Source organism: Onychostruthus taczanowskii, unplaced genomic scaffold, assembly GCF_017590055.1.
Source record: "Onychostruthus taczanowskii isolate IOZ18803 unplaced genomic scaffold, ASM1759005v1 scaffold18, whole genome shotgun sequence".
In the NCBI taxonomy this organism is placed as follows: domain Eukaryota; kingdom Metazoa; phylum Chordata; class Aves; order Passeriformes; family Passeridae; genus Onychostruthus; species Onychostruthus taczanowskii.
Genome location: NW_024499017.1, coordinates 1,880,122 through 1,897,587, shown reverse-complemented (window position 1 = coordinate 1,897,587; position 17,466 = coordinate 1,880,122). Strand labels below are relative to the sequence as shown.

The following is a 17,466-nucleotide window of genomic DNA, read 5'->3' as shown; positions in this document are numbered from 1 at the left end:
TTGTATCACTGAGCAGCACATGGCGAGTTATATTCCTGCTCAGCCTCAATCCTCCCATTCAGCACCACTCCCTTCCCTTCCTTTTGCCCATGGCAAATGCACAACAAACAACAGCTCCAGACTCTCCTTGCTGGAATACTCCCCATCAGGATGCATTTTAATTTCTGAGCTGCTTGTGGGGTTTGAGTGCTGGGGGTGGTGAATATAGAGCTGATATAAATCAAGTGGAGCTGATCAATGCATTAGCAGAAACACTGAGTAAAGACAGCTTGGCCTTGTTGACTTAAGGAGCACAACTGTTCTCTAACTAAACTCACAAACGTAGAATTATCCCTGTGTACAGCATGGATTAACTAAGTCAACATAACGCACATGTTTCTCCCATGAAGGGAAGGTCAAGAAGCCGTCTCTTGCCTAAGAATAGAATTTTATAGCTCATCGAAAACGCAATCAGAAAATACGAGCATTTTACAGCTCTGCTAAGTACACAGTTGTGGAAATCTGTCCTATTTCCACCACCCCAGGTGAGGATGTGTGTCAGAGCACAGCGACAGACCCCGGGCCATGCCAGCCTGGCTCGGCCCCGCACGGACGGCGCTGGCTCACCCCGGCACTCCGGCGGACTCCATGCGGTTGGCCAGGGACACGTCGTGTGACCACACGTCGTACTGCCACTTCCTGAGGCCGATCACCCCGCACAGCACGTTCCCGGAGTGGATCCCAACCCTCATGTTGATGTCCACGCCCGTGGCTTCTCTCACCTGCCTGGGGAGCATCAGAGATTAGAGCAGACTTGTCATTTCATCTCCTCCTCCTGTCTCATCATACACTTGGTGCAAAACTTATGATCAGAACTAAGCAAGTACAGCTAATAAATACACTTTGAATGTTGACAAGAAAACTAATTACTTAATTCAATATCTCAGATCTTAGTATCTAGATACACAGTATCTATATTTTAAACAGCCTTCTGTGTAACACTTACTTTATTGCTTCACACATGTCGAGCCCCATTTTAACACAGTTCCTGGCATGAACTGGTAAGGACACAGGCAGGCCGGACACACAGTAGTAACAGTCTCCCAGGATTTTTATTCTCATGCATTCATTCTCCTGCAAAATTACACCAAACATTTTTAACAGGAAAAAATTAACTGCAAGTAGGCTAGCAGCTCCAAAGGTTCTGGTTTGAGAAAGTCAGGCTTTGTTCAATCCTTGTCGAAACAAAGCTTACTTCTTTTGCCCTACATCTGAATGTATGGATGTTGCTCACTGGAGAGAACAAAAATGACCACTTTGAGCATTTCTGAAAAAACACTATCTTGTTAGTTTATCTCCTTTTTCTTGGAACTGTGTGAAATTGAAAAAACTATAAATAAAATAAAACCATCACAGAATTTACCATCTAAAAGATGAAATCTACTTATCTATCTTTTAATCTTCATCTGAATTATGGGCAGTTTTCCTCTATTTTTATACGGCAGCCTCATAAGTAACAGTGTGAGGTGTCAGAAAACTTCCCAGTACGAGAGAAAACTTAGAAATTCAGATGCCCAACCTGGTAGTTGTGCAGATGCAAAATGGGTTTGTTTTCGTTAATGCAAACATGACTGAAGAGGAAGCTGGCACACACTACAGTTTGCTATTGCTAATAAAAAACCCACAATACTAAATGGTAGCAAAAAAAATGTTTCCTAACTGTGCAACAGAGGATACTGCTGCCAATGACTGGCAGGAGAGAGCAAAAAATCCCTGATACTGTCTTTTGTGAACACTTTACTGAAGAATTTTAACTGCAAAGGTTGCAAGCAAGCCCAGGCTAATTCTGCAAGGCTGTGTAATGTTTGACTGATGAGCAGAGATAGCTTAATTTGGGCCAGCCAATAGCTCCAGCTGTTCAACACTACCTGCTGTGGGAACACAGTTCCTAAATCAACTCCAAAATCAGCCCAAATATGTGGCAATTTCCCAAACTGAGCTGTTCTCCCTCATCAGATAAAGCCTTTAGTGAACATCCATCTTTCTCCACATCTTAATCCATCCCAGTGTGTTCTGAGCAGTGCCACAAGTGACAAGCTCAGAGGGATCAGCAGGAAAAACCAGCCCTGGATTAGAGCTGCTGCACTTCAGCATCCAGCTCAGTGTCCAGCTTAGCCATCAGTTTTTATTAGGTAAACTGGAGCTTGCAATATTTGTACATTATGGAAAAGATGACAGAATACTCCCTGGCAGAGCAAAAATAGCACAAAAAGCAGGAACCTCTTCTCACAGCTCAACCACAGAGTTGCAAAAGACCTTGACTCACTAATCCAGACATTTCAGTGCAATTTACATAAGTGAGAAATTAAAACGCATCACTCAAGATCTAGATTTTCCTATTTTTGTATCTGCAAAACAGTTACAAAACCTTACCAAATGTGTTTAGCATCAGCTTCTACTTCACCATTAAAATAAATTTTGCCATTTGGCAATTAAGATGACATAACTTACTCTGTCTTTATAGCTGCTTCACAACAATACAATTGCAATAGATATAGTATAACTTATTTGTCAGTTCCTAAACACTTAACAACTGAATTCAGATAAATGCAAAAATTAGTCATGCCATGAAACTACGATATTTCAATGCCATGTAGTCAAAAATATTTTTAGCATCTTAGTCAGGTTTTAATCAGTGGTATATTTAAGAATTTATTCAATGATATCCACAAGGGTTTAATTACAGCAATTTCACTCCTCTGCTACATTATGATTTTAGAGTTTCCAACTTTTTCTGACAAATTTTTAGGATTTCACAAACACAACACACAAACATGTAGGTGATACAGCCCCTGTAATGTGAGAAATAAAAATCCGAGTTCGTGATTACTGCTGCAAAAAATGAACCTCAAGCAGCACCTGGAAGTGGTGACAATTCCTGCCAGGCTGAGGGGTCAGTATTGAGGGTATGCCTTAATAGGGACCATTTTAAACAGTTACTCCCCAGTTTTACACTTTTGTGTAAGTAGCCATTAGTAACAGGAAGCTTTCTTTAGTTCACTCCTCAGCTAAAGAACTCTTTGCCTGATGCCTCTGAATTTAAATGTGTCTGAGAGTTCTCCATTTGTGGAGTCAAACCTTCGAGCTGAACACAGCAAAGCTCCTCGGTGGAGTTTGTACACAAAACCTCCCACAGCCCTGCTGCAATCACTTACCACCATCAGACAATTTCCTAAATGATACAGATAAACCTTCACACCCAAGAACTGGAATTACAGTAGCAACCTGCAATATTTCCCATTTTTGATTTACATTTTGTTTTAATGTTATTTTGCCAGTTAGCTTTAAAGCAAAAGCAGTCTTGCCTTCCTGACTTGAGGGCTAACACCCCGCTATCCTGTTGTGCAAAAAACTTTTTCCAAAGGCCTTTATCCTACAGCACAAACTGTAAACCCACCTTTGCAATCTGATCAAACTTTCCAAAGAGTTCATTCAGCATCACTACAAGTTCCTTAGGAGAGCAGTCACTGGCAAGGCGAGTGAATCCTACGATGTCTGCATAAAGAATGCTAGACAAGAGCGAAAGGAAAAAGCAAAGAAAGTGAAATATGAAGATACATCAATTCCACAGTCAGCATAACTATTGAAATGCTTTTAACAGAAAACACCTCTCTCCTCTTTGGGAAAGAACTCCAACAAAAAAGGTTCAAGTATCTCCCCTGATTTAAAAGAGAGCACACCAGTGCAACACACGTTATCTTCCCATAGCAGGAAAGAAGCTCACTTCAGCCTCAAAGTTTGCCTTCAAATTTTAATTTCACCAGACCATATGTATTGATAAGAATCGGAAGTGTATAACAATACAATTATTTCTAGGGCTTCCACTTACCTAACATTTTGATGCCTTTTTACATATAGGCTGTGGAAGTTATTGTCATGCATCTGCCTGTTATCATTAGTTTCCTTCAGTCGCTCAATGATTGCCAGCTTCATTTCCATAGAGATATGAGCAGGCAGGATGGATAAAAGCAAATTTTCCTAAAAAGTGGGGGGAGGAATAATTGTGCAAAATTATTAACACAGTAAGTCTGAAACAGCAGAATTCTACTGACTGTAAGAAGGCATAAAAAAAAAACCAAAACAAAAATTCCTTTATTCAAACAGTTTTTGAGTCATGCACGTCAGGTTTTCCAGAAAACAATTTTACATTGCTGTTCTCCAAATTATTGATTTCACAGTAATGTTGCATATTTTTTCTTTTGTTCCTTGTGGCCTAGGTGTGACATTCCATTGTAACCGTGAAACAAACATACACAAAAAATGTCAGTATTCAGTACTACATTTTCTGGATAAATTGCATTTTATTTTGTCCCCTGATGTCAGTGTTATGTTGGCACTGTCTGATAGAGCTTCTGTAAAAGCTTATGTTTTGTACCTAACAATCTGTTCAGTATTAAAAATATTTGCAAATTCTCAAATACTGGAAAAGCAGCAACAGATACAAAAGTGTCAGCTGCGTGCTGCTACAGCTAACCTGAAGCAATGCCACTGAAATGAAGCCTGTTCAGCTGAACGAGAAAGACAAACAGGCTTCTCCAAACCCACTCCCATTGTTTGACTATTCAGGGCACCGTTTTACACTGCTCTCACTCAAAAGCCCATTCTTCAAAGAAGACCCTGGTAAGTTGCTGGGCAGAAGAGGATGACAAAAAATATTTTGAGTGAGGAAGGGCTCTCCCACTGCAGAGATGGAAGAGGAAATGTTGTGTGGAGCAGCTACAAGCAGGAACTTTTTCAGACAACATCAACAGCAAGATTAACACGTTGTGCAGCCAAGTCAAACACTAAATGCTGTCCCCTGGGACCAAGTCCTTGTCCCCTTTCCCTGGCTACCCAACGCAGCCATGTGCAGGAAGTGGCGAGCTGCCAGGGAAGAGATACCATGGGATCACAGTGGGAAGAGACAGTCCTTGAGCACCAAGTACTCCTCTGTGCAAGGTGTGGGCTGCAGTTTAACTTGAGACTGATCCCAGAACTAGAAACACCTCCCATGCCTCACCTACTGTTTTGGTACTAGGAGAGTCATCCCTGGGAAAGAACTTAAACTGAAGCCGAATCCCAGGGAATGTAACAGGGCCTTTGGGAGGCTGACACATCATGCAGGTTTCAAGGAAGCAGCGAGGAACCCTGAAATGCAGCTCTCACATCTTTTTCACAGAGAAGTGGGAGGCAGAAAGGATACTCAGAATTACCTGACAAATTGCAACATGGATGAAAAGAAAACCCTCCATAGACTTAAGCACATTTACACTTCAAACAAGCAACCATTAAAAAAAAAAACAATCCCCAAACCAAAATCCTGAACATCCATGGAAGTGAGCACACTGCCCAGGAAATGGGAGCACACTGCCTGCGTAAGGAGATCAGAGGCTTCCCTGGCAGCTGCGTGGGGAAATTCTGGCAGGGCTCTCATGCAGATTTGTCATCTCATCTCACAAGATTAGCATCAGAGAACAGACTGCACTAGCAGTGTGGCATTTTCTTCTTCCCAGTTTGATCAGGTCAGTCACTTTTCAGCCCCTTCTTTTTTATCTAATAACTAGTGGGCAGAGAACACAATACACATCAGCCTTGTAGAGCACTTCTTAACCCTATTTATACCTGGAAAGGTGCCCCAGTTTCAGCTCTGGCATCTCTCTACAAACCTTCCTCAGTAAGAAATCCATGCTTGTTTGTTATTTGAATACCACTGGAGTTTATGAAAATAAATATTTTAATCTATTACATTTTTTTTTCCCTTCACATCCAATTTTCTCCTTCTAGCAAAGGAAAAACAGTTGGTGAGACAATAAAATACAAGAACAAATAATACCTTAGAATTCAATGTAAAAAAATGTGACCAAGAGAACTATAAAACTGACTGCTAAAATTACCTTACAAGAAATTTCAGGGCATTAAGGGTATGTTCTCTTAAGTTATCTTAGGTCAGTCTCAGGAACAGTTTATTCTAGGAAAAAAGGAACTAAAAATTACTGGCAATTACATTCCTGTTACAAATACTATGATTTTCATGTAGACAAGCCCCAGAAAGCAGCTTCCTCCCTTTAACTTCCTCCTTTTGTTACAAATGGCACAACTTTTATTTTTGACACTAGGAGGGTATCTCAAAGACTGGACCAAGCTTTTCAACATGGATTAGTCACCAACCTTATGAATTCATGCAGACTTTGGCAATGAAAACAAGCAATTTGTAACAAGAAGTAGCTCACTCACTTGCTGCCTCTTCTCAATCTTCAGTTTCATTCGGACCTGAATGCACTTTAAGGTGTATCTGTACAAATCCCACGAAGCAACCTGCATTTGGCGTTTGTGAAATGCACCCATGAAGTTGCCACAAAGGAAAATTACAGCATTGGCAAGGAGCTGCACAAGAAGAAAAATATTTACCTACTGCAGGGCAATCATTGATACTTCACTAACACACATATTAGTCCCATAAAACGCAGTAAATCCCAGACCATGTCTCATTTCCTCTTACCCCATCCCATAACAAATCATTGTTGCTATTACCCAGGATGGACCTGGCAGACACCATCTGACTTTCACAGTCACAATAATGAAACAGAAAACGCTATGCTATCATTCAACATTTATTTGCAGGCACCAGTGTTTGGTTTGTGGCAAACCAGTGCACAAACTCCTGCACCAGCAGCTGTGTGGAGCCTGGCACACGCCTGCGCGGACTGAGCCGGGGTGCTGCTGTGAACACACCCTGTTAATGAGGGCTGGGAGCCCTGGACTCCCAGCTGCACTCCCAGCCCCTCTGACAGCCCAGGGCAGCCTGGGCCCTTTTGATCCACCCTGTGGGCAGTGCCTGATGAAGGCAGGTAGACCCACCTGAAGGACACAGGTTGGGAAGAGTGACTGTGACTAAGCTAGGCATATTTTTAACAGCTTAGTTTAAAAATTAATTTAAAGAACCCTGCTTTTTCCACTTAGGTCAGAAAAACAAAATTGCCCTACAGATCTAAAAATTTGCAATTTTAAAAAGAGACCAAGGGGTTTTGGGCCAAAGCTCCTAATCCACAAACTTGAAACATCAATGAAACTTTTCTTAATGGAATAGTTATGCCAAAAGCAAAGGGTATCTTGACTAGAGTATTTCATTATGTAACCAAGTTATTTCCTTACCTGGAATGGAATGGGTTCCTTATTTCCTTGAGAAGTCACACTTACCACAGTTAAAACAACAATATGGGAGAGAGCAGAAACAACACTAATTATGACAGCACCTCTCATCCCAAAGGGTAGCATGGTATAAACTGTGAAGATTATGAACAGAAAGAATGGCACCTTTGGAAAGAAAAATAAAAAATAATCAAACATACGTGTTATTAGGTAAATGCAAAAATCACTACAGAAACAGGAGCAAAGCAGTAGGATTCTTACTCAATTTCAGGCTGAACAATTAGATACTGATGTTTCAAAATTAACAGTTAAAACCATAAGAACAGTGGTAGTTCTAAGAGTTTTGAGGGAATAACAGCTACAGGTTCATAGACAAGATGGGCTAATGTGACATATCACCTATAATTTTTTCACTTGTCCTTGCCCTTTATCCTGAATTTATCCTTTTCAGCTAGAGATGCACTTTGGGTGCACTTTGTACCCACACATCAGGAACAGTGTGTTGCAAGGCCAGCAATACTGAACAGAATCAGATTTCTCACCTGTTGGAAGATATTTTTCTAATTTTAACATCACCCAGTCACATGTGTATGTTTGCTTCGTACTTGATAAAAACCAAAAATCCAACCAATACTTCCTGGTCCTCCCACAGGAGAATAACCTTTATTACCACTAACCACACATTTAGCTGCACACATATTATAAAATGCAGAACTGAACTGCTACAGATCAGTGGGAAGGTTTGTAAAACTTAAATTCATATTTATAGACTTGTTACAATTGTCAGCTTATATATAGATGGAAATTGTCAGCTTATATGTATATATATAGGGAAACTAACAGCCCTGATCAGAGGAATATATTGCAGCATTCCTGGCTCAGCTCCATCTCATCACAGCAACTAAATTGTGCCATTCCAGACAAGAGTTTCCTTCGAGGAAGTCTCAAGGTCCAGTCTGCCCTTCAATATATTCCCAGAATAGACAGTTTGACTGAGACAGCAATAATCAGACAAACAGGTAAATAAAAGTTTTCATTCAATGAAAATATTTTTCCATGTATATCTCACTGCTTTAGGTGAAGTAAAAACATTTTTTCTGCCTTATTTTCAGCCCCCATCTCACAATGTTCTGAATGTTGTGTGACAGTTTTATAAGCACAAAGGATGGACAAGCAAAGGCCATACCTGCATTTAAACAGTAGCTTTAATTAGTGATAAATTCATAAATTAAGGTGAAAGTATGAAATAAATCTATTCACTTTCAGAGCAGCACATCCTTATATTTTAGACTTAAAATCGATATGAATGAATTATTACCACATGATGACACCACATTGCCTTGCAGCACTGAAAGCAGCAAAACCAAATCTTACGTTGTTACATATTTGCATTTATGGTTAAGAACAACAATACATCTGGGGGGTGTTTCTAAGGGAATAGGCACTTCCTCAGGCTAAAAAATACTGAGCAGCAACTCTAAATGTACAGTGCTGGATCCAGGCCATAATGCAAATGAGATTTTGGTTGTTTAACTGATAATTTATATCTTTCTTTATTCAAATAAAGGGAAGGGGCAGAGTTCCTAAAACAAGATAAAAAGTATTTTTTATTTAATTAAAACTCTTCTGCTTGCATTATGAGATCTTAGGAGGAGTTTCCTACAAATTATGATATTTTTGGCTCCATGAAATCACCCATCTTCTGATCAGAGATAGCAAGAAACGAAGTGTAGCCACACCCAGCAATGCCAGGATGTGTCATTAATCCTTATTGTTCACTTCACCTCTCCCACTGACTTAAAAACCTGCTCCCTAGGGCACACCCAGCTCTGGCGTCCTTTATACATTTCTTGAACACCTTTTTGACCCAAATAAATTAACAAAGCAAGTATTATTAAGAACAAAAGAAAAGAGAGATTAATTCATAGTAATTAAGATTTGGTAAAAATCCTATGTAAAAATCCAATTCAATTACAACTTAAAGATGCAATTCCCACATAGGTTTACACAATTATCCAATTTTTTCACTGAAATGTATTTTCACTATAATCCAGAATACCAACTAAAACTTACTGCAACAAATCAGTGAAGCCAGTTTTCAAAAGTTAACCTAAATCTCAGAAGAGTCATTAAGCAGCTACAACATTCTGAAAGACTGAAGCACACAAAGACATCCACAGCTGACCACCAGCCCTAGGCGGGTACCTGCATGAACAGAGCATACACACCTGTTCCCACAGCTGATAATCACCTCCTGCTTCAAAAAGGGAAACGTAGCCCACAGTGAGGAAGCAGAGCCAAGCCACGGCCCCAAAGAGCGCCAGCCACCTGCGGAACAGGGACTCCATGCACAGCAGCAGGTACATGACAGCAAACGCGGCCAGCGCCGCGCACACCGCCACCACGAAGGCAAGGTGGGAACGAGCTTCCTGCAAGGGCAAAACGAAGGGAATGAGCTTCCCGCAAAGGCAAAACAGGGTTACGGGTGGTGCAAATGTCCCTTCAGGAAAGTGAAAGATGCATCTGTACAGCCCTGGGAACAGCATGGATACCTCTGAAATAAATTAAGCTGGGTTTTTAAGTAGACTAGCTGTGGCAGCATGAACACTTTCTGATATTCCCACATACAGAGCTAATATAATAAATACTATTATAGATACTCATTCTACCCCAGTTCCTCCATTATTATTTTCCAAACTAGCTTAAAAGGTAAACCCCAAACCACTAAGTTCTAACTACACTGTATCTCTAATGCAAATGTACCCAAAGAAATTGATTTAGAGCTCAAACTTTGCTAAAGAGGAGTAACAGTGCTCTAAGTTTCACAGAAGACAAATTGTTAGAAGTAATATTGCTACTTTTTTCCCCTTCCTAAGAAATAAAAGGTAAAAGGAATAGAAGTGCAATTGGTAACATTTGATTTGCTGCTAAAGAGGGACTTGAAGACCCTTTATCATGAAGCACAGTGTTTGGAAAGCACAGTTAAAAGGCAATGAAGGATTATAATAGCTACTTTGCTACCTTTATACACTATCTTTAAATCAACTCCCTTCCTTACCAGCTGCCAGCTGGGCTTGTAAAACACCAAATTTCTTTACAGAAAATCAAATTACACTACATAACAAAAATCTTTAAGCTGCATCTTTTCTATGCCTATAGGATCTCTGCTCTTTGCTAACTAAATTTTGATTCCACCAATCACCCACTGTACTGGGAGGTTCCTGTTGTGTTTTCACTAACGAAAAAAAGAAAAAGATAAAAAAAAGGAAATTAACGTCTACTAATCTCTTAAGAAAAAAATCACCTCAGGAATAACCTGATGAAAAATGAGCAAGTCACCATAATATGAGAAATGCAGGACATTTTAACCGTGCTTCTTGTTTCTTCCTTGGCCCTTTCAGTACTTACTATCATAGCTAGCATTCAATACAGATCAGGATTTGTTCATAATGTATAGAAAGGAAAAACAATTGTTATAGTAATTGTGCAGGTGCCTGACAATCTCTCCTCTCTTCCCATCCTTTCAAAAACATACACAGTCATACATGCACATTTACTTGATATCTTTCAGCACTGCAACTTTGACATCATGTTGCTCAAAATATTACATAGCCAAAAAGGTTTAGTGCGCTGTCAGAACAACTCCTTATCCTCCCTGCAAACACTGAACACACACAAAAGGAGTTTACTCACAGCAGTAACAAAGAAGATTATGATTAGAGTAGTCCAGAGGAGGATGGCAATGAAGAGCAGCAGCAGCAGGAGGGGATGCTGCTGGCTGGTGTAGCGGTACTTCTCGTAGAGCGGGTCTGATATCCGGCCGTCATCGCTCTCATTGAAGAAGTATTTCCCTTTAGCTGGCATCTTCTCCCAGGCTGGCTGCTATTTCTCTCAGTTCCCAGTGCACACAATGACACAGCTGAAACCACTGCTTCAAAGAGAAGTTCTGTCGTTTTGCTGCTGCCTCTGTGATCTTCAGGCACACAGAGTAATCCACGTTCCCTGATTTTACTTCTCATGAGCATCAACTTCAGATTTCCAATGCCATCAAAAGCAAGAATTAGCCTCCCCAAAACCACAGGCAATTCATCATCAGCACTAAGCATGAAGCTCCAGATCAACTTGCGTTGGTGCGGACAGGTGTTTTTGGCATGAGGTTTTTTTAATTATTACTTTGCAAGTCTCAAACTCCTTTCCATAAGCTAGAATCTCACTTCCTGGGATGAATCCTGCAGAGAGACAGGATTAGTAAATTCATAGTTAATCATACACAGTGTTCCCCAGGGGGGAGAGAATAAAAACAGTTGATTCCTTAAACTTTCCTTGAACTTTCTACCTGCATGCTGTGAGCAGTGAGCAAGAGCTGCGTGCTGCTGGTGGGTGGGAGCCCAGGAGCTCCGTGCGTGGGCAGCGGTGCCCGGCAGCGCTCACCAAGGGCTGCTCTGCTCTCCTGGCTCTGGCAGCTCAAACATTTCCATATACAGTGTACTACAAGGGGCTTTTCCTTCTGAGAAAATGACACAGTTCCTGGGAGTGTGTTGTGTAACTGAATGCTCACAACTCTTTGGAAGTTCCGTGCATCTGTGTGTGTGTGTATATATAATCTTCAATCACAGTACACATGGCATTCTTTCTCAAAACATGCATCTTAAAAATTAAGAAATCCTCTTTTATTAATTTCACACTTTAATTAAGGCATAGAAAAATGAGAAGAGAATGCAGCTGTCCAAGCCAAAATGCATTAAACTTTTTTTTTTGTTAAAGATACTTAGCATGTAGTTCTGTACATTTCATTCCACTTTAAGTAATACTGTTTCCAAGGCAATACATGTGTTCTGCTAGCAATGAACACTAAGGAATAAACTGTATTGTTTATTTCTAATGACCTGTGTTTTTCAAATAGGTTCATTAATATAGTTCATTCAGTGCCAAGAGCCACGAGAAAGAAGCACAGGGATGTGATGGAGGGAAGCATGAAAAACAGGATTTTGTAAGTCTTATTAAAACTTGATAACAGGACCACAGCTTCTTTGCCACTTGACTGCCATCACCATGGTGCCCAAGGCCACTGCTCCAGGGAGAAATAACCCACTAAACCCCACTTCTTTTTTTCCCCCAGAAAAGCCAAATTCCAGCCAGTTGCTTTCAAAGCCCAAATGCTTAACTGCACACACACATTCAGACTGCTTTCACACTAAAAGCAGGAAAAAGTTTCAGAAACCATAGTGAGCAATTCTGCCTCTGGTAAATAGAGCCAAACACTAACATCCTATCCCATTATTAATGATCAAGCAAGCAAAACCAGATATATCAACAGTGAGAATGGAACAAAAAAAAAAAAAATGTACTTTTGCAAAATGAGAAACTAAAACTTCTTTCCTGAGTACCCCACAAACTTGAATTAATCACAAAAAAACCCATACAGTATCACTCTTATTTGGTAATACTCAGAATAAACTGACTATGTATTTTGAGAGGGAACTTTATTTTTCCAATTAGCAGCATCCATTTTCAAAAAATAACTAATAATTGCAAAGCAGCAATACATTCATAATTATGTGGAACAAACTATCCTGTCTTGGGCTACTTAATATTAAAATCCAGGAAAAATTTCTTCACAGCTTGCTTTCTGTAACTTCTGACTATGTCAATGAAAAAACAGTACCAAGAACTGTCTATTCTACAGGATTATACTTTGTGGCTGTGGTTCAGTTATCTGATGCTCAAAAAATGAAAAATGGGTGCAGTGTCAGCTTGGAACTCTCTCTGAATATTATTGAAGAGTTTTACAGGACATCAGATTGAAGAGACATGTCTTTTCAATAGCCTAACCCATTTTAATTAAAAAGAGATTGATATCTCATTGATTTGTTTCTTCCTGGGTGATCTTTGTAGATATGCACTGCAAGTAATTACGAATGACCCCTGGGTCATACAATTTTCCTCTCAGAACTCTACTAGGCAAAGAAACTCCCCAACAGTACTTTATTGATTTACCAAGAATCCATAATGCACACATAAATGTTACTTCGAGGTGAACAATTAACTCTGAATTAGTTTCAATTTCCATCCCATGTCCCACTGCCACTACCACCTCCCTTCTTAACAGTCCCTATTTTCTGTGTCTTTCCTCCTTTGAATTTTTTCCCACAACCTTCTGGAAACGTAGAAGGTAGAGTTGAGAGAGAGAAAAAGATTCTATCATGGGTGGTATCACACACTGGAAAAAAGATCAACTCAACATGCTCCTGTTTATACATTTAAGGATCATGTGAGCACTGTGCACCACAGCATCACTTTTACTCTTTTTGGTCATTGTTCCTTGAAGATTTTTTGTTATGACACACCAAGAGAGGTGTAACCCTGAAAGAGCAGCAGGCCACAAAAACCAAAGAACACTCCCAGAAGCCCCAGTGGCAAACACACTGAGCCAAATGAGGACTCGATCTGGGCTGTTGCTCTAAAGCCACAGAGCTCTGATCAGCAGCTTGTCACGAAAAAGCCTCATTTCTTTTGTGTTTGGATGAAAAAAAAAGGAATTGTCACCCAGGCCAGGATATATAAGAAGCAACCCCAGCAGTGTGGGTTAGAAACTGCACTGGGAGCTTACAGGAGCAGCCACCAAACACACTAATGTGATTTAGTCACATCTGTGTGAGCTCCATAGCCATTTGCAAGCCAATAAACATGAAGAATTTTTGCCCAGTGAATATGTAAGAACACTGGACATGTGAGAGGTATAAAAAAACTGGACAACAGAATATCTTTCAGAACATGAACCAAAACACCTATTACCTTTCAAATCTACTGTGTTTCAGTGGGAACAAGGATGTGCTCAGATTCAGCACCAGAACTAGGCAAGAGCTGACGAAAGCACAGCCACCTTTCAACTGCAAGCAAAAGGATAACATTTCTATCTCCCACAAATCTAGGTATTGCTCTATGCTTTCCTCCCCTTAGACAGGAATTTTCAAGCACTGCTAAACTCTCCAGTCTCCTACTGACACATAATAGAATTTGTCACAAAAAATATAAAAGCAATTATTATTTGATTATCCTACCAGGCTTGGACTGAAGCTGTTTTTTTCTCCCAAGCTAGTTAAAATTGCTCACCAGGCTTTGTGTCAATCCACCACATTTTCTGAAGACCTGGCTGAAGACACACACATTTTCTGAAGACTCAACAGCTGCAGAATAGCTATGGCCTGTACAGAGCCTGTAGAGCCCAAGTGTTTTAAAGAAACACACACCAGCCCAAGAGTGTTGTTGCATGGGGTCATTTCAGCCCCTTCCTCCCCAGAAATTGTCTGCATGGAGCAGTGTGAGGGAAGATGGGGGAGGGAAAAAGGGGAGATGACCCAAGACACAGAGAGAGCAGAGCACAAATCACATCCCAGGGAGCTCTCTGGAGCACAAAGAGCAGTCTCCCCCCAGCATTGCATGGTGGAGCAACAGAAAGAATCAGACAGAAATCAGACTGATAACAAACAGAACAGCTCTTGGGATGGCTTCTTTCACTCTCTGCACCCTCCTGCCCACCCCCTCTCACACACACACCAGGATGGACAGACAGCCAGTGATCACATCCTATTCCCTCTCTCGGGAGAATTATTCACAGCAGCTCCTGACCAAGTAAAAGCCCTTCCAAACAGAATCCAAGAATGCTGGAGTTCTGGTTTTAGTTTCAAAGTTCCTGATATATTCACAAGCAAACACAGTCACAGTCACCCCCTGGATAATTTATAAAGTATTTTTTCTCTTTGTTGTTCGTTTGCCAAGAACTCAAGACTTGATCACCTAGAGCTGATTACCAAGAGCAGTGTCTGAAATATTAAAACAAACCCTAATAGCATGAACCAAATGAATCAATATAAATTTCCTTATTCCTCTCAATAACGTCTGTTGTAAAAGCAAGCAGAACCACTTTTTTCATCTTGAACTACTACAGCACCAGACAAAGTACAGTTTTGACTTCCATTCCATCTTTTGTTTCACACAAATAACAACAGTGTTTCTGAAATTACTTTAGCAATTTCCATTACAAGAATGATTGCTGACTGTAATTACCCATTAGCAGATACTAAAAAAGAATCAGGAATCTATAAACATGCAATAGAATAATTGAAGGAGATTAGTGGATGAATTATGAATCTCAAGCAAAAATAATCTCCAGTCTAGTGGACTTCACCACTAGTTCAGTCTAGGAAATGAACTTTAGCAATCCAAACATACACCACAGGAAATACCATTCATGTTAAAGACAACACTTCTTCCTTTTAGACTTTGCTTTCAAATGCTAGTCTGCAGCCACCTTAGCTTCTACTACCCATACAAAAGTACTGAGTGGAGAACAGGTGTGTTTTTAATGATCTGTCTGCTAGCAGTGAGTTTCTTTACAAAGGCAAACTTTTTTATACATATTTTGGAGTTTTCATGTGAAATTTCACCTTCCTCAGTTACTTTTAATTGTTGAAAAGCTTCTTCTGCAATACAGAAGAAAAACCACTTACTTATATTCACCTTCTATTTTCTCACAAAAAGTGAGCATACCCACTTCAACACATCAGCACTCAGAACTACATTTACATTAAATAGCCAAATCAATACAAAAAGTCTGTCATTTAAAAAAAATACCCCATGACATATCAGAGCAATCAGTGACACTACATCTCTTAGGATTTGCCCTTGAACTTTGAAAGCCACAGCAATGATAGTGCTAAATGTGCTGCAAAGAAAGCAGTGAAACTGAACTTATTAACTCACATTCCTATTTCAGCAGATTGCTTCTTCCATAATGTTTGTTCTCCAATGCTATTTAAAGTAGGGATAAGTAACGAGTTGTTTAATTTGGAGACAGTTTTTCAGTCTCTTGTACAAGTGGAAGATGTGAAATAACAGAGGCTGTGGTTTCATGCGCACGGACAGCCAGCTCTGGCCAGCCAAAGGAGGAGGTCTCCCCCCCCAGAGCCCCCATCCTGCACCAGGCACTGCCCCAAGCTCCTGCTGGGCTCTCTGCAGAGCCCACTCACCAAATACAGCACGGAAAGCCACATTTGGCAGGTCACTTCCCTGTCAGGGTGGGGCAGTGCAGCAGGTAGCAGAGGTACAGATGAGCTCCACAGCTGGCCCGGGGTTTGGAAAGGAAAAGCAAACCACAAGTAGGAAAGCAAGCACAGCAGTGAGCTCTTAAACTGACTCATCACTTCTCACAGGTCCACAGCCTAAGGAAAAGAATATGAAGAATACCACTGCTAAAGCTGGGGGCAGGGGGAGGCTGCTTGTTGCTCATGTTTAAATACCCCTATCATTACAGGACGTGCTTTGAAATCTCTGTGCTACCGATTGAGGTAGGACAGAAAATGGTGACAGAATATGGTTCAGAAAACCTGTTGGTAATTTAAGACAAGCTCACAAACTAAGTCAGTAAAAAAGAAAGAAAAGTCCATATAACCAGACTGCTGCAACTTAACTACACAGGAGAGTTTACTACTGTTCTAAGGTACTTTTTATTGTGAAAACACATAATGGTTCAGCCAACAAATCTATTAAGCCTTATAATTAAGTGCTGGGTCTGGCTCAGCAGGGCGGGGGAGGAAGCAGCCCTTTTATAATACTGGTTTTCATAAGCAGCAAACTCCAGGGTGTAAAAAGACACATCACACCAGAAGGGAATTGAGCTGTGCTTTGCATCTTTCAAAACCAAGGTGTGTGATTATTTCTTGACTTCCCGACCCCCTGTCACATCTTACAGATAGGCTTTTTGACTTCAGCTGATCTAAAATTGAACTTGCCACTGCAAAAGTCAATATTCCCCTTACACTCAGTTTTCAGACCTATTTAAAATTCATGTCTTTGAACAGTGTCCTCAGAAGCCAGAATAGCTTTTCACTGAGTAATTTCAGTTTAGTTATATCAAAAGCAGAGTGCTTGTGCCATTACTGAAACCTGTAATATTGAGCTATATAAACTGCAGAAAAACCCTGAAACACAGAACATTAAACTTCAACACCATGCCAAAAAGTATTTTCAGCTAAGACAGGGACAGAACCTCTGTGTGTCTAAGCCCCAATAATTTCTACAAGAATATCCCTGATTTTCACAGAAAGTAAAACTCCTGACATTTTCAGAGGATCTGTTTTTAAAGAAAAAAAAAATACATCACAGTAGCTAATACTGAGCCTTTCTGAAATCAGCAATAAAACAAAAAATTCAAAAAAGGTGTGCTTGAACAGTCTTTTTTTTTTTTAGCCATTATCTCATTTAAGCCACATAATTACAATAAATAGCGAACAAACAGAT

General features: G+C 40.3%; 1 protein-coding gene across 4 annotated transcripts in view; it reads right to left on the bottom strand.

Annotated features, from left to right (window-relative positions):
* ADCY7 (adenylate cyclase 7) overlaps window positions 1-17,466 on the bottom strand; it is a 59,337-nt gene that overhangs the window by 21,866 nt on the left and 20,005 nt on the right. For all 4 annotated transcript variants that reach the window (XM_041400835.1, XM_041400837.1, XM_041400838.1 and 1 more), the window contains 8 exons: window positions 10,861-11,396; window positions 9,396-9,596; window positions 7,171-7,332; window positions 6,253-6,402; window positions 3,869-4,017; window positions 3,437-3,548; window positions 986-1,113; window positions 607-765 (listed from right to left, as the gene is read on the bottom strand). In XM_041400835.1, coding sequence (XP_041256769.1) covers window positions 607-765; window positions 986-1,113; window positions 3,437-3,548; window positions 3,869-4,017; window positions 6,253-6,402; window positions 7,171-7,332; window positions 9,396-9,596; window positions 10,861-11,031 — 1,232 coding nt within the window. In that variant the 5' untranslated portion in view covers window positions 11,032-11,396. The remainder of the gene's footprint in view (window positions 1-606; window positions 766-985; window positions 1,114-3,436; window positions 3,549-3,868; window positions 4,018-6,252; window positions 6,403-7,170; window positions 7,333-9,395; window positions 9,597-10,860; window positions 11,397-17,466) is intronic.